Source organism: Empidonax traillii, unplaced genomic scaffold, assembly GCF_003031625.1.
Source record: "Empidonax traillii isolate 1590-97213 ecotype Southwest subspecies unplaced genomic scaffold, ASM303162v1 scaffold182:size1009393, whole genome shotgun sequence".
NCBI classification, from domain to species: domain Eukaryota; kingdom Metazoa; phylum Chordata; class Aves; order Passeriformes; family Tyrannidae; genus Empidonax; species Empidonax traillii.
In genome coordinates, this window is record NW_020955375.1 from 700253 (window position 1) to 723475 (window position 23223).

At 43.7% G+C, this 23223-nt stretch overlaps 1 protein-coding gene and 1 long non-coding RNA gene across 2 annotated transcripts in view; one reads left to right on the forward strand and one right to left on the reverse strand.

The window, feature by feature from the left end:
• Nucleotides 1-22555, reverse strand: TKT (transketolase). Its single transcript, XM_027886241.1, has 14 exons — nt 22344-22555; nt 17523-17640; nt 16071-16184; nt 15309-15406; nt 13467-13658; nt 12530-12648; nt 10659-10852; nt 9907-10071; nt 9157-9313; nt 5051-5181; nt 3884-3967; nt 3614-3707; nt 1930-2052; nt 1-302 (listed from the first exon to the last, which is right to left on the reverse strand). The coding sequence occupies exons 1-14, from the start codon at nt 22448-22450 to the stop codon at nt 115-117; spliced, it is 1884 nt and encodes a 627-aa protein (XP_027742042.1). The 5' UTR covers nt 22451-22555; the 3' UTR covers nt 1-114.
• Nucleotides 9243-23223, forward strand: part of LOC114058692 — a 46272-nt gene continuing 32291 nt past the window's right edge. Inside the window, exon 1 of the long non-coding RNA XR_003571521.1 lies at nt 9243-9340. This is a non-coding gene — a long non-coding RNA (uncharacterized LOC114058692). The remainder of the gene's footprint in view (nt 9341-23223) is intronic.

Sequence of the window (23223 nt, forward strand, 5' to 3'; positions counted from 1 at the left end):
GTTTTTTAAGCTGGTATTTTTATTAGAACTCTCTACATAAAGCACCTTTGCCTGCCTTGAGCTGACAGCACCTCCGAACAAGCTCTTCCGTTACACAGCAAGAGATGCTTCGAACTACTCGGCGTTCCTAGACTTGGACACGGCCGCCCTCACCGCCTGCATGATGGCATCCTTGTCGATGCCAAACATCCTCAGCAGCTCCGCTGGCTTCCCGCTGCGGGGCACCTGGGACACGGCCAGGCGGCTCACGGTGACGCCGGGCTCGCCCACCACCGCAGCACACACGGCCTCGCCGATGCCACCTGCGGAGAGAGGCACACACAGCCTGGACCGGAGCGTCCGAGCAGGGAACACACAGGAAACTCTGTGTGTGCCTCACCAAAGGGCCCTGCAAGGCACAGCCTCGGTCCCCAGGCTTATGAAAACACCAATCACTTGTGTCCCAGTTGGCCACGTGTGAAATGAACACCTTTCCCTGTATCAAAGGCATTCCGAGGACAGGCAGCCTGACATTTCTGAAGTGCTTCCCAATCAGCAGCCAGAAACACCTGCCTCTCAAGGGCACAGGACTGTCAACAAGCTCTCAGCACCTCGGCAGCAGCCGAGGGATGGGTTTAAAAATACATTTAGACTGAAGAGTATTTACCATTGTACTTAACGTGCTGAAATTCCAACCCATCTCAGCAGCATTTCAGAGCTCCATCTCCTCCCAGTGCTGTACGTGCTGCTGGGCACCTCTCTGGTTATGTAACATGCTCACAACCTTTGCTCAGAGCTCAGCTCACACTGAGTCACTATCACTCACAGGGATAAAGGATGCAACGGGAACTGCGTGCAGGCAGGAGAGACACTGGAAGCAAGAGTACTAGGGAGGAAGAAAACATGGGACTTGTGTCCAAAGCATCTGCTCTGGGACTGGTAGGAGAGAGACCCTGGTGCTGCCCTTCAGTCAGGGTGTATCTGGAATCAGAGGGCTTCCCACAGCTTGGGCATGGTGGGAACTGAGCCTGCAGCCAGGGGCACCTCTGCTGGGCAGCTGGAAAGATCAGCTGGTAAGAAGGATCAGCCTGATGGTGCCTGCAACACACTCAGGGTTCTGATGCTCGTACACCTGCCCTGCCCTGCCTGCCCCAGAGAGCACTGTGCCAGCTTAAATAGCCTGTTCAGCACCTCACAGTGTCATGATTTTGCCATCTTGCAAATCTGCTGTATAATACTTGTCCAGAGTTGAACACTAAGCTTGAAAATTATGAGGTCCAGTGACCTATCACCATCCAGAGTCTGCAACAAAAGTATGGTGTATCCAGCACTTATGGTAGATCCAGCTCACTTCAGGTACCTGGCAAGAGTGATGCTCTCCTTAAAGTAGGGTGAGCAATATTATCATAATTATATCTACTGATTTCTGTTAGTAGATATCTACAACAGCAGAGAAGAAAGAGGGAGGAATTTACCCCAGAGGGACTGCACAAACTGCCAAAACCATCTGATTTCAGGCAACCTGGAGCCAGGCTTTTGGACACATGGAATACTTAAGAAGACTGCACAGCAATGGTCTCTCCTGCAATTTCACTCCTGCAGAGCAGCTGCTGTACAGCCATTCAGAGAACACTCCTGTGCAGAGCCCCTGCAGCGCAGCAGGAATTTACAATTTCACCGGGCACAAATGAATCCAGACTGCACTTGGACCAAGCACAGAAGGGCACACAAGGCCGAGGTAATCAGAAAGGCAGCCCTGATTAACCCATTGCATCTGAGGAAACTTTCAACCCTCAGTGTCACTTTATAATCCTAACAGCAACAAAAAAGGCTAAAATCTCTCTTTTGCCTTAATGGAACAAGAGCATCAGGTGCCCTACTCCTCTGCTGGGTCAGAAGACGGGAGCTTCCAGTCCCCCTGAGGGCTGTGACCCCCTGGACCCTGCTCACCTTCATGGTAGTGGTCCTCAACAGTGATGATTCTGCCCTTGGTCGCTCTTGCACTTTCAAGTATTGTCTTCTTATCCAGGGGCTTTATAGTGAAGGGATCAATCACACGGATGAAGATTTTCTCTGCAGAAAACAGAAGGAAATGATTTGCAACATGAATGTGGAGCGTGCAGGACAATGCCAGTGGCACAGGCAATCACTGTGACATTCTAGACCATTATGAAAACTGCCTACAGTAACTCCCAGGTATCTGAACCTATGGCTTGTCTACCACAGAACATTATTATATGCATTCTTTCTCCATGCACCTTGAGAAACAGTAATATCCAGAGTAATATCCATTCATTCACAGACAAGACAGAAAAGCCTTGGATAAGTGACTCAAGGTCACTAGGAGTGCCCATCAGCAAGACATCTAACTGGCCTTCCCCAGGTAAGAGCAGAATCCACTCGCCAGAAAATCCTTCTTATTCAGATTGTCAATCAATCACAATTTTTTTCCTAGACCTTTATTTTACCTTTAACCTTACTGTCAAGCCAGGCACAATTTCCTCCTAATTCTTTGGTCTGTAGGCATTTGGAGTTTTTTCTTCACTGCAGGCTGCCACCTCCCAGGTATGTCTGTCTGAACTGCCCCAGCCCTGCCCGGGGCACCCTTAAGGTTGGCACCAAACCCAGGATCTGTCCTGTCCTCATAAGGCAGGCCCAGATGGCTCGTTAAAGCTGCACACAAATGGCAATTGTTTATAAAGAATAGCAATTGCTGAGGTTTTGTCTGGGCTTGGCTAACTAAACACTGGGTCAGCTCCTACACATGAAGAGGCCCTATTGTCACAGTTTTGTGACTGAAGGCCCTTTATTGGCCAATGCATTTTGGGTATTAGACACTGCCTGTGCACTGAGGGATTCTCTCTCCAGAGGTGGTTACTCACACTTCAAGATCAGCAGAGCATTGCAAAGCACGGTAAAATGCAGAAAAGTAATAATGGTTCTGAAAATGCAACTTTTAAAATGTCCTAAGCCTGGTGACTCAAGGTCATGACAAAGCATCAGTCCACCCAGATACTGCACACAAAGCTCCCCATAAGCCACAGGCAGCATTAACTGTATTATCTCCTGCCCTCCGTAATCTCTTCCTGGGCGCAGGCCCCTGACTCACAGATGGGGCTTTGACGGGTTCTTTCTCTTCTTATTTCACTGAAGGATTATCATGGCTGTGAGATGTCAGTGCACTCGAGCACTATCATGGAATTGTGCCTCCTCCCAGGCTATCACAGAGCTGGTCCATTCACTCAGGGCCCTATCCTGGCACACGGGGACAGGCTGTGGTTTGGTCCCTGGCCCAGCCTGTTTGCAGCCCATTGTGCCACTCCTGCTTCTCACACAGTGTCTCCAAGCCTCTGCCCAGGGCACTATCACACAGATTAGCAGTTCTAAGGAGACCTTGATCTGGTCAGTTTGGCAATTTTCATGGCTATTAATGCTGCTAAGCCAACTAAACCCCACTCTGTTTTAGGCAAGACTGGCAGGTATGTCCCATGTAGTATCAGCTAACAGGTGACTGACTACCTGCCCAGAACAGTTTAATTAATGTTTACCAGTACAAAGGGTGAGCAGTTAGGCTGACTGGTATTGATTTTTCTTTTTTGCTGTGTTAAATGATAAAAAAGGAAAAAAGCCCCACCTTTCCTCAGCTGCTCTGCTGCAGCCAGAGCCTCATGCAGAGTGACTCCTGCTCCAATCACAGTCACTTGGTCATCCTTGCTCTTCAAAATCACCTGCAAGAAAATGTGTCCATGTATATTTAACAATAAGTTTTACTGATTTTTTTATATTTCTAGAGATTTTATTAAAAAGATCAAATCTCTGGCATTGCAGTGCTGTAGAGGGAAAAGGTCTTTTAAAAGAGGAACAGTGAATAGTTTTTGATTCTGTTTATCTGTGCAATATTTACCTTTGCCTGTCCAATATGGAAGTCCTCATTGTTGTTGTAAATGACAGGATTTTCAGGACGACTGGTTCTGATGAAACAAACGCCCTGTTTCCCAAGTAAACAGGAGAGAAGTTACAAAAACAGAAAGGTGTTGACATTCTAGTTGGTAAAACCTATGAAAAAAATACAGCAAAGGAACTTTCTATTTGCATGGTGTTCACCCTTCTGTTACCTCTGGTTCCACTGAGTTAATAACTCCCCCCTGCCCCACCAATTCCCATCAGTCCTTACTCAGTAGTTGGTTGCTTCAAACATTACAAAACACTTCACCTCCTCTTAGAGCACACTGAAAATGTACAATTTCCTTTCTGACTCCAAGACCTTTATTACTCTTCTGTTCTCTTGTGGAAATGGAGAATCCTACTCAAGTTAATTAGAACCTCAGAACCTTGCCATACATGTGCAAATTTTACTCTTATCAATTTTAAAGCAAAAGAAGAAAGGCTGGGCTGAAAACAAGGAAAAATGCTTTCCATCAGTAGATGTTCAAACGCCCTTCCAGAAGAACAAACTTGTCCTTTAATCTCCCCCTCACACTCCTTTCCCTGCCCTCCATCCTTTTGTCACAAACTGCTCATTACATTTGTTACACACAAATTTCTACACTCCTTCACTGAAAGGCTGCGGTAGCAAGACCGAAAATTTTCAAATTATTTGCTCCTTTCTCAAGAAGAACTCTTATATCAAGGAGATGGTCCAACCTAATGCCACGAGTGATGGCATTTGACCATCACTATGTCCAAGTAGCTGAAGGTCTGAGAGATCAGAAACTCTCTCACAGCCATATGGGAAGTATCTTTCCACATCCAGCTTCAATTTTGAGCCCAGAGATAGGGCTAAGAGAGTTACACTTAACTTTATTCTGAGCCAAAACAGATTCAAACTGCAATTACCATGTGATCATTTACATCTCCCCAAATCTGGCCCAGAGCATTCCAGACTGTTCATTCTGCACTAGCCTGGACAGAATGTCTGCAACCTTTCCTTGCAAAGAAAACACCCCACTGCCACACTGGAGCCTTGGAAAGAATTCATGTGGGTAGAGACGTACAAGAAATGTGCCAGAAGCAACAAGAGTAGTACAAAAGACAGAATTATTCTCTGGCTCAGAAATACTGCGATGCAAACCTTGGTGTTGGCAGCTATTTCCACTGCTCTTTCAGTGGCTACAGCATCACTGGGATAAAACACAGTGGAGTTGGGAACAGCCCGGAACATGCACAGGTCCTCCAGTCCCATCTGGGATGGCCCATCCTCACCTGAAAGAATTAAACCAGGCTTACAAAAGGGCAAGTGCACATTCCTGGCAATCACAGCAGTGAGGGTCAACGTAAACCAGGCAAAAAAGAGAAAAGAATAAAATCAGGCACACACACGACATGCAAGTCTACCTGCTTGAGAAAAGAATCATCTTCTCCTTAAACTTGGAACCATCTAAACAGTAAATAAGGATAGAAAGAGACTAAAAAGAAAGAGAGCTGGGATTAAAAATAAAAATAGGAAATAAAGTGTAACAATAAAACAACACAAAAGGAATACAACCAAATTGGAAGGGTACAGATACAGAAAGAGGGTCAAAAGTTATCTGAGCATCTTCAGGTTTACATGTCCTGAGGCTACATAAGCAAAATTGATACTTGTCAATAAGTGTTCCTCCAGATTTAAACTGCTGGAAACGTGAAAGGAGAAGGGCATGTGTTTCATCAGAAATGGAGAGTGCAATTGGTGCAACTACTGTCAAATTCTTAGGCTCATTTCAAGATTAAATGAAGGGTATGTATGCATTTTCCAGTACCACAGAAAGGGGTTTTAAGGAGCAGCAGGGCATCCATGCTGTTTATTTAACAACTCAAGCGCCTCATGGCATAACCTGCAGGTCCATGGAGAGGAAATCCTTAGCCAGGACACGGCTTTCCATGGTTAAAGAAACACCCACCACAACACCCCCCCGCCCCCAGTGACCTTATGTAACAGAGCTTTGGGAATGGCACTGCTCCAAAGCAGCCATGCAAAGAGTCGGAATGCAGTCATGTCCCAGCCTGCAGCAGGGCCAGGAGCCTTCCCACATGCACCCGCTACCTGTTAGTCAAGAAGGACGAGTTCGTGAGAAAGGAGGAGAGGATTTTCCTAAGGGCAGCACAAAACTCTGGAGAACTTTAAACATGTTAAAGAAATCAAGCACTGAACTCTGCCACTGCACATTCCTAGTAAAGGAAGCACCAACCAGGGAGAGAGAGCTTCTCTGCTTTCAGTCATGACATGAGAAAAACCTCTCAACATCAACTTTAAAATCTGTGGGCACTCTTGAGTGAATGAGTGGGATCTCAGTGGGTATTTTCCTTTCCTAAAATGCACCCACACAATGCAGACATCAAAGAAAAGTGAAATTATGAAGAATAAAATTACCAGGTACCTGAATCCAAATCTTATCCAAGGTAGAGAGTTACTCATGCTTGTCCTGCTTTTGCTACAGTGGTGCCAATACCAGCAGCACTCACAGCTCATACCAGAGATTTACAGAGCAGTACTCAGCTGTTTGACCCCAAGTCTTTATGAAAATACCAATTTACATGGTTTTAGAGTACCACAGATGAAAAAAGAGAGAATAACTCTCAAAACCTCTATTTATAGCTTAATTAAAAAAGTGAGTGGTTAATATAAACAGTATCAAATGTCCAGGATATAAAACTACTTAAACAACTGATATTTCTATTTTTGACAGGTGTACACTATGATTTCTTTCCCTGTATATTCAGTTTGGAAAATAAGTATTTTTTCATTGCTCTCTTACGACCTTAAAATTTATTTAATGTTTCAGTCCATCAGCAACTATTGGCCTAGGAGTGAACTTAGAACAAGTTCAGAAGGTCATTGTGATAGTTACTTTTCATAAATTTAATGGGTCCAAATTTCAGTGCAGCAGAAGCCCAGCTCTACCTAGAACTGCATACATAAAACTTCAATCTTCACCACAGATCCAGATCGGATTCTGAATTCCATGCAGATTTTGAATTCCATGCAGGCCCGAAGTTCTAACAGGACATACACTTAATTCATACCCTTCCATTTAAAATTGAATTTTTTAACTGCTCACTGGTTTGTCTGAGGAACTTTCTTTATATAAGTTGCAAAACTTTGAGTTGAAATTCTTTTTTGAAAATGGAAGTTGAAGCCTGAATGAGATTTGTAATTCCAATAACTTTATAAATCCAAGTATGCACTTGACAATCACAGCTCCCAGCAGAACACTCCAAGTGCTGAAAACTGAAACCTGGAAGTGTAGTTCTAGGGGACAATTTGGGTAGCTCAAAGGAGTTTCATCTTCTCAAATGAGCAAAGACCAAAGCTAATTGGCTCTTGCACCAACACATTTTGCTGGTTGCTGAAAGTCTTAAATTGGACTGAACTAGACTATGATGAGGTGGGAGGACTGATTTTAACAAGAAAAGAGGCTTGTAAAAGAATCCCCCCCTTAATGACATACAAGAGCCATAATCTGATACACTCTACATACAGTCTTCACTATTACAGCACATTTTACACAGCAGAATAGTTTATATCAAGTATACATATTTATAGCAAGTCTGAGGCTCTGGATGACCATACACACATTTATGAGGCATCTTTTTATCTTTACCAATATTACAGGTCAAATTAACTACTTTGTTTTAAACATAAAACCCCTCAAGTCTTCACCAAACCATACTGCCAGCCAAGACTATTAAATCAACCACACAACTGATGAATGCAGAGAGCCTTCATTTACTACCCCTGTCAGCTCTACCTCCCTTTCATTTTCCCTGTAAATACCCACTACTTTTTCAAGCATGAATGTCTACTTGCATTTTCCTTCTTCGTATGCAAGTCTGTTCCTGTTTTCATGGGTGATGTCTTTGCATTGCAGTTAAAAAAAAATAAAACTCCCTTCCTCCCTTAAACCAAAGTCAAGCCCCAATATGATCTGACATGTTCCAAAGACTTAAGATGGGAAGCCAAGACCAGGGAAGATTCTGTTGGCAAGGGCCTTCAGCCTATTGCTCTCAGGCTGCACTGCTTTGGTTTCCAGTGGCAATCCATCTTCCCACACCTGAGTGGATGGATTGCAGGACAGGGACTGGGGGAGCAAAGTCCCTCCAGTGTAACACATGTCCTAGGGTCAGCTGGGATAGAGTTAATTTTTTTCTTAGCAGCTGGTACAGTGCTGTGTTTTGGATTTGGGATAAGAGTACTGTTGATAACACACTGATGTTTGGGTTGTTGCTGTGCTGTCTACCTTAAGTCAAGGACTTAAATCTGTGGGAGCTGAGGAGATGCATCCCAGAGTCCCAAGGGAACTGGCTGATGTAGCTGCCAAGACACTCTCCGCGATATTTGGAAAGTCATGGCAGTCAGGTGAAGTCCCTGGTGACTGGAGGAAGGGAAACACTGCACCCAGTTTTAAAACAGGGAAAAGAGAGGACCCTGGGAACTACCAACTACCACCCTGTCTCAGGGAATATTGTGGAACAGCCCCTCCTAGAAGCTGTGCTGAGGCACACGGGGCACAGGAGGTGGTTCAAGACAACCACCACAGCTTCACCAAGGGCAAATCCTGCCTGACTTTGAGCAACCTGCTCTAGGGGAAGGTGTCCCTGCCCATGGCAGAGGAGTTAGAACAAGGTGACATTTAAGTTCCTTTCCAACCCAAACCTCTCTCTGATTCAATTACCTGAATTACATAACAGCTTCACAGTTCCTGTTTCATCATACAGGTCTTGGGTTTTTTTAATCAACACACGAACAGTTCCAGGAATAAAAAATACTGAGATAAGTTGAAACTGTTACTATTTCAAACTGGTGATCTTTGAAGGGTTTTTGAGATTGATGGACAAGAGAATCTGGGCAAGAATAGTATCATTAGTTTCTCACTTAAGGACTGGGAATCAAAACAAGCACAGGACTGCAAAGATGAACTGGAATCTAAACTCCTCAGTTTCAGTCCAATCCCTCTATATCAGTCTTTACTGCCGCAGTAGAAAAGCTTGCAGGGAAAATCCTATTTTTATAAAGCCAAAGATAAAAAAAAAGCAGGTGAGGGCTTGAAATCTTCCTCTTTCTTTGCGTCTCACAAAAGTGAATTTGCAAATACGACTTTCTCCTCTCAGTGTCACCCCAGCTACTGCACTGACTGTCCCCACAGAGCACGACTCTGAACTGGAAGGGAGCTGCTGGCACCCAGGGCCAGGTGCCCTTACCGATGGAGACGCCGCAGTGGGAGCCGCAGAGGTTGATGTTGCTCTCGGAGATGGCGGCCATGCGGATCTGGTCGAACGCCCGCGTGAAGAAGGTGGCAAAGGTGCTGGCAAAGGCAACGGTCCTGTCCCGAGTGGCACAGCCCACCGCAATGCTCACCTGCAGCAGGGAGATTGGACAACAGCAGTGAGTTTCTCATTCATCACTTGTTTCTGAGACTTGTCTGTGGGACTTTTTGCCGTAAAAATTTATCAGATTAAAAATCCATGTCCAGTCCTGCTCCTAACTGTTGGCTTTTCCAACATGGAGAGGAAGCAACTTGTTCCCCCACTATCTATCCTCCTGTATCTCCTCTGCTCCTTGCTCCAACTGTTAGTTGCTGTTGACTCTTACTGGCAGCCTCTTTTCTCTATCTGTTCTAAACAGCCTTTCACTGAACTTTGAGAATTATCCCCCTCTTTCTTTTACTGGATCAAAAGCTTACACTTTCAGTCCAAAGGACATGGTTTTGCTATCTCCAGCAGGCAAAAATTATCGTTACTGAGAGGGAATGGATTTACCTACATTATTTAGACTGGTATTTAATAAAAGGGGTCTTCTTTGGCAAAATGGAAATTAGAACAAGATTCCTAAATTGTTTATTGCTACAATTACCTCATACATTTATTTGAAAAACAAGTATTAGAACCCTGCTCCATGGGGACTCACTGCATGGCAACCCGAGTCTTTGGCAAAGGCAGGAGGGCACTCACCATGTTCTGCTCAGCAATGTAGCACTCGATGTAGCGATTGGGATGTTCCTTCTTGAAGAGCTCCGAGAAGGTGGAGTTCTTTGTGTCCCCATCCAGAGCAATCACTCGATCATTGGCATGGCCCAGTTTTGCAAGTGCAACCCCGTAAGCTTTGCGTGTCGCCCACTGGGAAAGGAGAACACAGCAGGGTTGTTGGAAGTGTCTGTTTCTACGGGCTTCTTTTTTTCCTTCCCATTTCGTTTTGCCGTAAGCGTACGAACACACAATCAAAAGCAAAACACAACCACAGGCATTTTCAAGGATAGCAGTATCAAAAGTACATACGAGGACGGTGACACACAGAAGAGTAAATAAAAAAAGACAAAAGAAAAGCACAGTGCAGCATTAGGACACACCGTGTCCTAATATGAATCGGCAACTCCCTACCAATCCAGCTAGGAAATTTTTAAAACCTTACTTTCCAATCATGGAAATTCACTAAACTTTGTGGAGTTTCTTTAATTTTAAATGCACATAAAGTAGTTGAGATAACTGATAATAATCACAAAATGAAGAAGAGTGATTTGAGTCTTCCTATTTTAATATACCCTTTTAATACCCAGTGAGTTGATAGTGTCACGCCACAGAAGTGGGTGTGTGCCTGCTCAGGTAGGTAGTTGGAATTTTGGAAAGGGATAACACAAAAACCTCCTGCCATACATTTAAACGGTCTCAGACTCTGAAATATCTGACAGTGAAAAAGAAGGGAATACCTTTTCTCCCACTTTGTAAGTTGGTGGAGATGGCATCTTAATGTTTCTAATATTTACTATAGGTGCATCTTCTTCTGGGAGGGCCGGAGAAAGCTTTTTCTTATTTTGGATTCTGTCATCTATTTCCTGAATGACTTGCTCAGCCATATTTTTTGGAAGGGGCTTTCCATGCCAGCTTTCCTTATCTTCAACACCTGTGTATTTAAAATCACATTACAAGTAAGAAAAGTATAAAAACAATCTAGGTTTTTTAGCTGCAGATTTTTACCCAGGTAAGTGCAGTGGAGTATGACAGTCTAGTATTGTCTTCCAAGGAAGAAATTCCTTAAACAATTACAATAGTAATCAATTGCCTTAAGACAGACGTGTTTAAACATATAAGAGGAATAATTTACTCCAAACTTGTGACAAAATCCCAGTGTCTTCTACTTGATACTGTTTTTAAATTAGCACCTAACAGACGTGGTCTGTAAGTGTGGCAGGAAGCAAACAGTAAATCACTGTGAATATTTCATATGAAATTTCAACAGTTAGGCCTGATTAAACAAACTCAGTTAAGTTTGAAACAACAGTTAACCAAGCTGTCTAATTCAAACAAGACCTGACATTTTACAGCTTTATTTTAACAGCTTCTGATGAATCTTATCTGTGCACCTGGCACTAACAGCCAAATTACCTCTCTGGCCGATAGGCTGCTTTCCCTGAGTAAGTCACCGTGAGTAATGAACTTTGCTTGCTTACTCAAAGAAAAGGAATGAAGATATTCACTCCTGTTATTAATATTTATCTGGTCAGAAAGGCAAACTCTCAGAGTGCTGCTGAAAGCTGGAGCTGAAGAGAATCATGGCAACCCCTGGCAACTGAACGTACATTTACTCCACTCCATGGACACACTGCTCTGTTAGCTGGGACACATCTCACTTGCAAGAACCATGGTAATTTTCTCAGCAATAATGGTGTTGAGAAGTGCAGAGAGTTTGAAAGACTTTCTGCATGCTCTGGGTCAGATGTGCGGGTACGCACCTGTCCCCTGGACTACGGTATTTACATGAGCCTCACACCACCTAAAAATTCCACAGGGATCTCAGACACACTGTGAAAAAACTCTAACAGCTGCTAACCTGTGAAATAATTTCTACAGACTACTGTAACCTGTATCTCAATGAAATGCACAACATATAAGAATTAAGCTGCAGTATGATGTGGTAGCTGATGTACCCTGTCTCATGCAGCTTTGTCAAAGCTGTAGCTGCAGCACCCCTCCTGGCTTTCCATGCATTGGAAAATACTGCCTGTGGAACAGCAGACCCAGTCACCTGCAAAACAGGGAACAGGGACCTTCTGTGACAAAGTTACTCCCTTCTCAGAGTAGTCTCTGTGAGCCCAGGGATTAAGGGCACACCAAGAAAGTGGCCCTCATTTGCCAGGACAACTTCGAAGAGCAAGTCCTGTGGTGCAAAGTTTCCTCTGTCCCCAGCCACCTTCCAGACTAGGAAAGACTTTTCGAAGAGTAACAACTCAAGAACAGCTGCCAGCAGAGGAAATCCTGCTCTGCCACCAGGGATCTGTACCAGCCCAGTCCAAGTGGAAGTGCACCTGGCTGGGTAACAAGTAGAACTGAGTCACATCTTTGCCTGCTCCCAACGAAGCCTCAGGCTGATTGTCCTCCTTAAGAAAAGGCAACAAAGGAAGGAGACAATAGGGTGAAATTCTGAGTTTTCAGATTGTGTGGAAGGATGATCAAGTCAAAAAGCTGACAGGATACAATGTATTTCCAATGTATGAAACGTTAAACTTGTTTATTTTTTAATAATGGCACCTTTATTGCATATCATACACATGAGCATGCACAGCAAGAGATGTTTTATTACCTGATATGCCTTTGCCTTTGTAAGTCTTTGCAATGATGGCTGTTGGCTGGTGTTTGGCCTGGCCAAAGGCTTTGCAAAGCTCCTCCACGCTGTGTCCATCCACGATGATTGCGTGCCAGCTAAGAACACAAACAGATCAACTGTTTCTAAAGGGTTTTAGCATGTGACACTCTCTGGGAGTCAGCAATAACAATAACGAATACTAATGCCATTCCAATGCTGTGTCTTTTTAAGGGACCCAAAGTGTGCCAGAAACACAAACTAGCATTTATTTGATATCATACAAAATAGCACAGTTGCTTTTTTATAATGCAAAATGAGTCACAGAGGCATCAACAGCTAGGAGCAAAATTCACAGCCCACAGATAACTGAGTTATCCTACATTTCTTCAGATATAATGGCCATTTTTAATCACAAGAGCAAATCAAACATCTAGAAATAAGATAAAAACTGACAGTGGAAGTTGATTAAAAAAATACATGCTCCATCATAATTTGCATGGCTGCTAGTGTATATGACAATTTTTTATAATGGGTTTTGCATCTACATAGAAATATGAAACTAAACAAAAGCCAATGGTCAAAGAATTCTCATGGTTTCCATGCTGGTTTTTTTTTTTTATCTACTTGCTATGACAGCACATGTGGTCACATGGTCATAAAATCTGTATTTAATATGATAAAAACAGTTTTAAGATCCTCTAACAAATGCATCTGAGTAAGCAGTCCTCTTATTTTTCCTCTAAACAACAAATTCTGCCACTTTTAGTATTCCTGCTGTACCCATAAAGTTGACCAATATCAAGGATTATGAAAGACCATCTTCCTTGGCGATGGCAGCCTTTGGAGCCGAAAGCTCACTTGAACAATTCGGAGAAGCAAATAAAACACACAGTTTGGAAGGAGAGATCATCCTGAGCTCCTTCCCCTCACATACCCGAAGGCCTCGCAGCGTTTCTGGTAGATTTCCACGTGGTGCTGCAGAGGAGCGGGGTCACTTTGTCCAAGACGGTTAACATCAAATATGGCAACGAGATTATCCAGCTTGTAAAAGCCAGCAAAGGCCATTGCCTCCCAAACAGAGCCCTCAGATAACTCTCCATCTCCAAGCAGACAATACACTCGGTAGCTAGAAGAAATTAAAAAAAAAAAGGAAAATAAATTAGGTTTGATGTGTAAGCACTATTAAATCATAAAAGCAAAACCCCTCTAAACAATTCAGAGTGAGAATTCACTGGTTTTTTCTATCCCAAACTCAACTCCCATTGCTCAATGCATTCACCTCAGAGAACATTACATAATCTTAGACAAATCAAATTAAAATACTTTTGAGCTGTTACACATTAGAAAAATAAGATGAGAAATACTGCACAGCCTTCCAAACCTTTGTCTCAAAAAAAAAAAAAATCAAGTCTTAAGCCTCCCATTGCAAGGCTTGACTGAACAGGCCCATTGAACACTGTCACTGTGACTCAGCAGGATCTGAACAATGCAGGAACTGGCTGCTTCCTCCTTCCTACCACAGACTCTCTGGAAGGACAACCAGCACCTGAAGTTCAGGCAACTCTGAGCTGTGCATGAGTTCAGCTATGGTTTAAAGCACGCTGCATAACCAAATTCAGAATTCAGGAGAAAGATAACCAACATGATATGATTTCATGGACTATTTCTCTAATGCTAAGACTTTTATTCAGGTAAATCTCAGTTAGCAGGAGCACTGCCTCATCCCTACAGAATTCATCCTCTGCATTTTTCTTCTATTACCACTCTCTTTTTCTGGATGACAAAGCTTTGTAAATGTTTATTACCCACTAAAATTAAAACAGAATAGTAAATTAGCCTTCAAAGATGTAACTTTAAAACAAAATAATCAGGATGGCTTTTGAAAAAAATTTTTTTTTCACTAGACATTAAGCTGTAGCAGAATTTTGCTCTGAATCCCACCTGCCTTCAGCTAAATCTGAACTCTTCTCACTGAAGCTGCTCCCCAGAGCTGCACACAAGACCACCTTTTCCTTTTGTCATGTAAGCACTGCTTAAATTTTTTCCACACGTAGCATCTGTTAAACTCAATTAAAATCAGCAAGTCATCTTTCACAGAAATGATTTCAAGCTAGTGAAGTGGAGGACACATTAACTGGGCAGCCTATGCTCGAATGTACTAGAACTGTCACATAAAATATATCAACTACATCAGGCTATTTTCCTCCTTGCACAGATTGCCTTTAGACATCTTCTTTTCTTGTGCACAAAACAAATGGCAGAAGCAGGCATTTTTGTCTCTCTGGAGTTGAGTGCCTTCCTGATAACATTTTGGAGCCCTACTTTATGATCCAATGATGTTATTATTGACCATAACAGTTCCTTATCTAACGTTATCCATTATTTGTCATCTGTCTTGGAACAGACACATTTCTGGCTCGTGTCTTCCTTCTAAGGGGACACATCCAGTCTCAACATGGCTATCAATTACTCTCTGGGAGTCAGAGGCTGTTCCAACAACTTACTGTCTTCTCTGCTCAGGAACATTACCTTGCAATGCTGTCAGGTTACAGCAGGAACACACTAATTCTTGGTAACCTTTAAACCCTTGCAGTTTCACTGGCAACAGCTTTGGAATTATCAGGCTACTAATCTATCACTGAAAACCTGAGTTTGAAATCAAATTTGAGAATGAAGAATAGAAGGAGTTTTGTTTTTTCCTGATGAAGAATATAATTTATTTTCACAAAGTTTCCCATTCTATGCCTATAATCCTAAAATATGAAGATGGAATTACCTGGCTCTGTCAAAGAACTTGCCAGTGTATGCCATTCCACATGCAGCACCAAGACCCTGCCCCAGGGATCCAGTAGCCACATCAGTGAATGCTTGTCTCTGAGGATAAGAAGAGAACAATTATTTTACAGTTAAGAAACAGAGGAACTAAATTCCAGTGCTACAAGGTGGTTCAACATCCATCAAAATGGATCTTTCTCAGCCATAACAACACAGAAGTCTCTCTAAATCTTGCCCAGAAACCCTTCTCTCCCTGCAATGTGTGTACCTTGATGGTCGGTGTCACAAACTAACCAGGCTCTCCCAGAGAGAATGGTAACTATGGCCTACAAATTTCTCAGCTGTGCTTCAATGGCAGCAGTTAAGAACTGATGATTTTGTGTAAAAAAGGATCAACTTTCTTCAAAAGAAACAACTGGCTGAGAATGGAAAGACCAACAAGGTTACAAAACTGGATGTAAACTCTTGAAATATCTCAAAGCTGCTTAAAGGACAAGTAAAGCCTGGATGGAACTTTACATAAGCCTTTTTAAAATGGAAAATATTGGCATGCAGGACTGTGGGGGAACTTTACTACAACATAAAGGTCATTTTTACATGTTCACTCAAACACAGACACCAATTCAGTTGCGAAGCCATAAATATCCTCCTCCTTAAAAGTCTTTATCTTTCCTGTACTATACAACTGGCAACTGCCATAAAATACATGCTCTTATTGTTTCACAGGAAACATAATTTTATATTAAAGGTTACAAGCACTCACTGGAACTGGGTGTCCTTCTAGGACAGAATCAATTTTCCTCAAGTTCAGTAATTCTGCTTCTTGTAGAAATCCAGCCTCTGCCCAAACAGAATATAAAATTGGTGCTGCGTGACCCTAGGGAGAAACAGGAATTTTAAACCAAGCACAAGTTTCACAATTTCCTAGGATCAATACAAAACTCTACAAAGCTGACAAACCTTGGAATCAGGTTCTTGTGTCCACTAAGAAAACACTGAATTATAAAACACTTTTACAGTACAACATACACACTAATACTTGTTTCCAAGTTTCCCACACCCCTGCTTAGAGCATCCCAGATCAGTGAGCGAGTGTATCGCCCTAGAACTTCTCCAGTGTGCTCAGGTCAGATGCAGGGAGTGACAACAGGCAAAGTTTTAAGCTTTGTACCCTCAGACCCTTGTGGCCAGGTCCAATAGGATAGCTCTAAAGCAGCAGTCATCTTCCACCCTGGAGCCATCAGGAGTCAGAAGAGCATGCAGAGGTTTGAAGCCATTTAGCAACTCTGGGCAGAGACCCTGATTAATTAGAGAGGTAAAGCAAACATGAAGAAGCAACTCTCAGTGCTTTTACCCCGTCAGCAGCAGCTGCTTGCTTCTCACCCAATTCTTTATTTCAGAATGGGCATCAGAAGTGGCAACAGTTGTTATTTCCAGTGCCAGGACATACATGATGGGCCACACAGCACTACTCTGAGCCACCACATGAAAAATTCTGTCTCTAAGATGAAACCTGCCTCAGTGGAGCACTTCATGTGCCATGTTTTACATTATTAGCTTTTCTGAAGGCCCCTCACCTGCCTCAATGTCATATGATCAAAATTTCTAAGGGTATACAGTAAAAGGGAATATAAACATTAACAGCAAGCCCAGATTTGAGGTATACAGTTTTCTGACCCACAGTGGCTTCAGAAGTAGCACTGACTTACATTATCATCCTGGCACAGTAGGACTGGAAACTACTCACTAACTGCCCTGTTTCATGTAATGCTCCCTGAGAAGCTGGCAGGAATTAGTGCCCACTGGGACGTGGCTGCAGGCAGAACAGCAGGGCTGCAGTTAACAAGGACAGCGCTGCCTTGTTAGAAAATTGGTTATGATGCCAAAATAAAACAGACCTTAATGTATCCTCATAGATTTTATGGACAATATAATAACATTTATTACCTAGCATTAGAACAACAGTGAAGACTTATCAAGAAACTTTGTACAGACACTTTTAAACCATCTTCAAGTTATGCTACATCTTAATTCAACCAACTTTTATTTGTCTTTCTGAAGCAAACCAGTTCCAAGCTCTCAAATATTTCCAGTAGATTTCTGTGCAGATGCAAGTGTAAGCAAGCACAAGTCAAGGATGACCAGTCAACTTTATCTACAAACAGGCAGCTCTTTCCTAGCAGAGTGACAGGATCACAAAACAGTTATTATTTACCTTTGAAAGAACAAACCGGTCGTTGCTGGCGTTTCTGGGGTCTTGCACTTTGTACCTCATGGTATGGAAAAACAGCACAGACATAATCTCTGCTGCACTGCAACATGATGTAGGGTGGCTACAAATCAAGAAGACTCAAGATTACCACTTCTTGTTACTGTCTGCTCAGGCCCATATCTTAAAAATATCGCTTTACCAGTCCCCAGCTCCTCAGAATTCAAATATATGATCTGAAGTGTTTGAAAACCCATCCCATCTGCCATTCCCCCAATGCAAATCAGTTGTACTTTGAGACAAGGGGAGTCTCTTATCTAGTTGAAGTGGATGTTCAATCTAGACCCTGCTGACAGCTCAAGGACAAATCTTTCAGAGCTCTCTGTTCTTCTCCATGCCAAGGACCACCACCCTGAGGGGTGACTGGGAAGCACAGGAACCTGTACAAGCCTGGGCCTGAAAGCAGACTCCATGGATTTATCCAGGAGAAGTTCACATGGATGCAGAGGAAACAAGGGCAGCTTTCCACAACTTGAGCCACTCACTGAGTAAAGGAATTAGAAGTATGGCACCAGGACTTGTTCAGGCCCTGATGCACAGGCATCACATTAACTTTTGCAGCAAGTTCTGGAACATTTATCATCATATAACGTTGGAACCATTTCATTTTATCATGTTTGAGCTGACAGAATTAAAATTCTGATTTCTAAAGAGGGCATTAAATAATGCAACTCTTGTATTTCATCTTCTGCTGAAACTGGATACAGAAATTTACTGTCTCCAGTAAACACATTGTAAAATACTACCTTGCTTAATCTCTGGCTAAGAGAAGAACCAACATTTTCTACACTTATGTCTCTATCACTTTGAAATATGGTACCAGTTGGTTCATCAAACGTTTATAAGTATCTGTGATGTGGGACAGTCTCTCCTACTGAACTGCCTGGGATAACATTTGGAACATTCCTCAACAGCAGCATGAATTAACTTCAACTTGCCTTAGAAACACACAGGCCCATTTCAGAGCCAACTGTCCATAAAGTACCAACAAGCAAATACAGAACTCCCTGAAAGGGTTATTTCAAGTGGCAAATAATGAGTTATATATTTCATTTGAAGTGCAAGAGAAGGGCACATAATTACTTTTATTTATCTACATTACTATAATTTAAACTTGATCACTGTTGTTATGCACCTGGAAGGGATGGCACCACTTGACCACTTGAGTGCACCAGCCTTGGCTTTTCACTTGCAGTAAAGCTTAAAAGGAACATGGAGGCTCTTTAAAGATCTTTATTAAATGTGGGAAGTAGCATTTTTCATATTTTACTGGTGTAAATAGGATTGTTTTGGACATCAGTCGCTGCTACTGAAGTACAGGAAAGTGGATGATGAACAGTAAGAAGGCTGAAAATGCAGTTTTATCTCACTTTCTCTTCTACCAACGTTTTTCATCTTGAACACAATGTTCTTAAAATATTTGACCCAACTTATAAAACAGGATGAACTTACTATGAAAGTGCCACATTTCATGTCCCACATGTACATTACCATGCATGTTAGGATTAGACAACACTTTCACTAGAACTTTAATCAGAATATTCTTTTGATAGTAATACACCTTCCCTCCCAACATTCCCCAACAGTGCTGCAATAAGAGAATAAAAACATGCAAAACACTAGCAAAATACAAATTACGGTTAGTGACCATCCCTTAGTAAGTACTCACACAGGGAACCAAAAGAATTAGCTTTAAACCATTGTTCAAACATATTAGTACATATTTATGTATTTGAGTTAATCAAGAAGCCTTACATGCTTGTTTAAAGCTTTCATTCCTTTAATTTTATTAACTTTATACTTAACCATACTTCTATGAACTCCTGGTCTTGGTAAAAAAAGTTTTAAACCACCTAAAACGGTAGCGTGTGGAAATAAAAAGTAGAAAAATTTAATAAATTACCTGAAGATTGGGGAAAAAAAAAATATCTTGTTAAAGCTACAGGTAATTACATGAATTCCTACTATCAGATACAACCAAAAATTTAACTGCTTATCAGATGTCAGAAATCTTCTAAAAATCAACTCCATCCTGATGGATGAACAACCCAGAACCTCATGGTGCTGGTCCCATTTCTGCTCTTCTCTGATGGGTTCTACTGAAGCCTTAACTTTGAAATGCAGCCCTTTAGAAGGAAACCAAACTGAAGTCCATCAGGACACTGAAATCCTGGATCCACACAAACCAAGAGTAAAATGATTACCTCAAAAAAGTAGTTTTGTAGGTTTTTTTTATTATTCTGCATCACTTATCTCCATCTACAAATGTCCACATTTCAACTAAAAAGGACAGTGGTGGAAAGTTAAAATGGAACACCGAGTCCAAGAGAAAAGCCAAAAAATCGAAGAAAAACTAATCTGCAACAAGTGATTACACCACACCTTATGAAACTTAACTGCCTCTAAAGAAACTCTTGCAACTTCCACTTTTAAGAATGTAACCATTCACCTCCAGGAAGCCAAGGCACTGTTTCAAAACTGTAAAAATTTGTCATCAGCTACAGAAGAGACTCTACACGTTTTGACAGAAATGTCTGCACTACTTATCTAAAAAAACCTCCCACCTTCTTCCACGCCCCAAAGCAAGTATGGTCAATCCTTACAACTCAATCAAATTTTTTGCCCATGTAAGCCATTTTAAACACAAACTTTTCCAGTTCACTGAATTTTTCCACCACACCTGGAGAAGCACTCAAAGTGATGTGTTTGAGCAACTTCAGGATCAGACCAACTTTGCTCTTGTCCAGGCAAAGGCTGTTCTTTCTTTAACAAAAGGCAGAACAAGTAAAGGCTGCGAGAACTGGTGTGTCAGATCTACCACAGCACCACTTGTGTTGCAATACACGCCACATTTTACAGAAATTACTTCCTTGAAAGTAGTAGGCAGGTCCTGTTTTGTCTGAAGTGCTTTTATTGCAAGTATTTCCTTCAGCTTTTACAAACTACACCTTCAACAAACACAAATTTCCTTACCAAAGTCAAAACAACCATGACAATCTATTTTTTTAATTAACTGTAAGCTTCTATTTAACTTGCAGTCAAACATCTTTCCATATGCTTGGTGCACACCAGCAATTTAATGTAAAGATGTTTCAGAAGTACGTGCGCTTTGTCTAACTCTTCAACAGACTGACTGTCTTTTAGGCATGTTACTACACCATCATCCTGGCAATCAAATCTTATTAAGAAAATACATGACTTGCCAACAGAATCTTCCCTCCAGAGCCCATCTTTCATAATCTGTTCGTTATCAGGTTGTGTAATAATTTCAGACTACACAACTCTAGTGGCAGAATAAACCAGAGGGATTAATGAAATGCCTTTGTGCAAGAAGGACTCGGTATTGTAGCACACATGAACCGGGAATAAAAAGCTTGAGAGAAAATACTGTCTCTTCATCAGTATGGTGGGAATGGTTTTACTGCTGAATTCCATGGACCACAGAAGAGAAGCAGGGACTGTAGAATGAACCTTATCCTTCAACAGCATCTCAGACAAAGCAGAGAAATAACTCTGTCGATAAGACAAGTAATACCACACATCCCCGGGCCTGCTTAAAATACATACTAGAAGCTCAGTACTGAAGCCCAAGCTCTAGTAAGCAGATTTAGCACAATTTTTCTTACCTACAATTTCACACAGGCTTGTGTAATAATGCCTGTACACTGTAGCTTTGAAACAAATCAAGAAGTAAAAGAGCAGTTGTTGGGTATCCCGCACTTCTCCCTCCAGACTGGACCCAACAAACCCACTCCCATGGAGGCCGAGAGGTTTCCCGCGAACCAACACCCCATTTCCCAGGAAGAACCAGAGCAGCATTTCCATTCGCTGTCCGCAAACGGAACGAGTAAAGTTCAGTTTCTCCGTTTCCAGAGCCATGTGAGGCAGCTCATGCCAGGCACAGAGTGGAGACTGTAAGGCAATTCAAAGAAGCTTTATAATGTTTTACATACCACCCTTCTCCGCATGAACCTCAGCATCCAAGAGATTCCTGCAGACTTTTAAATTCTTTTTTTAAACACTGTTTCAAAGAGGTCCAAAGGAGGAAATTGCAACAAGATGGGATATATTAAAAAAAAAAGGCCAGCACTTTATATGGAGGCAATGAAATATATTATTCAAGCAGAAAAAACGGCTTTAATTTTACATGAGTAAAAGAGGATTGTTTGCAGAGATTTTTTTCCATAGGTAAAGCACGATCAAAGGAAGGATAACCCTGGAATCTGCACACATCAGAGTCCACACTAAATCCTGTCCAGAGGCCTGAATAAGCTGCCCATTGGAGACCGCGGGCACGGCACAGATAATCCCACTTGGGCTCACTTGAAATTCTGTGCAGAATTAGTTCCAACTGACGGGCACGCAATGAAAAAGAAGCCGCTTGCGCCTCGGGCACAAATTCTTTGGTTTCCAGTCCTGCATCAACTTAGCATTCCCGGCCTCTCTCGCAGTCACAACACCCGCGGGCACCGGCGCGGCCCGGGCGGGCTCAGCCCGCGCAGCCCCCGGCCCCGGCCGCCATTTCCAGATGTGCCACCTCCGCGTCCACGGGCGCGCGGGGTGCGGGGCTTCGGCCGGGCCACCCCTGCCCCGCCGGGCCCGCAGCATCCCCGCACGGCGGGAGCGGGGCCGCTGCCCTCGGGACACCGGCGCGCGCCCGGGGGGCCCCTCCCAGCCCCATCCCCAGCCCGGATGCAGCCCCGGGATGCGGGAGCGCGGCTCCGCTGCGCGGCTCTGCCCGCCCGCCGCCCTCCTTCCCTCGCTCACCCGGAGCCGGCCGCGGTCGTGGCCTTGATGGAGCTGATGCGGAGCCGGTTGGCCGTGTCCTTCAGCGCCTGCAGCGTCTGCTGGTCGGGCTTGTGGTAATCCTCCATGGGGGCGAGGCGGGAGGGCCGCGGCGGCTGCGACGCTCGGGCGGCGGTGGCTGCACCTGGGGCTGGGCTCCGCGAGGGCTGCGGCGGCGCGGCTCACCCGGGCCGAGCGCGGGGCGGAGAGAGGAGCGAGGGGCGGCCACGTCCCGCCTCCCGCCCCCCGGCCGGGCCCGCCCGCGGGAGGGGCGGGACGGGTCGGTACCGCCCGCGGGGTTGAGAGGGCCCAGCCGCTGCCACAGGGGCTGCCCCAGAGGCTGCCCCGGCCCCGGCCGCCATTTCCCTCGTGCCGCCGGGGAGGGCTGAGGGGAGGCTGAGCCGCCTTCCCGTGTTCCCACCATTCACACGATCACAGGCTCGGTCGGGTTTGGAAGGGACCTCTGGAGATCACCCAGTCCAACCCCCCTGCCAAGGCAGGGACACAGGAGCGTGTCCAAAAATCCAGGTGGATTTTTGATGTCTCTGGGGAGCAAGACTCCACGCCCTCCCTGGGCAGCCGGTTCCCGTGCTCTGCCACCCTCAGTGTACAGTTCTTCCTCATCTTGAGGTGGAACTTACAGTGTTTTAGTTTATGGCCATTGCAGCTCGTCCTGTTGCTGGCACCACTGAAAAGAGTCTGGTACCGTTCTCTTGGCACCCACCTTTGAGGTATTTATTGATGGAATCCCCTCCGTCCTCTCCAGGCCAAACAGGCCCAGATCCTGCAATCTCTCCTCGTAAGAGAAATGCTCCAGACCCCTCATCATGTTTGCAATCTCTGGTGGACCCTCTCCAGGGGC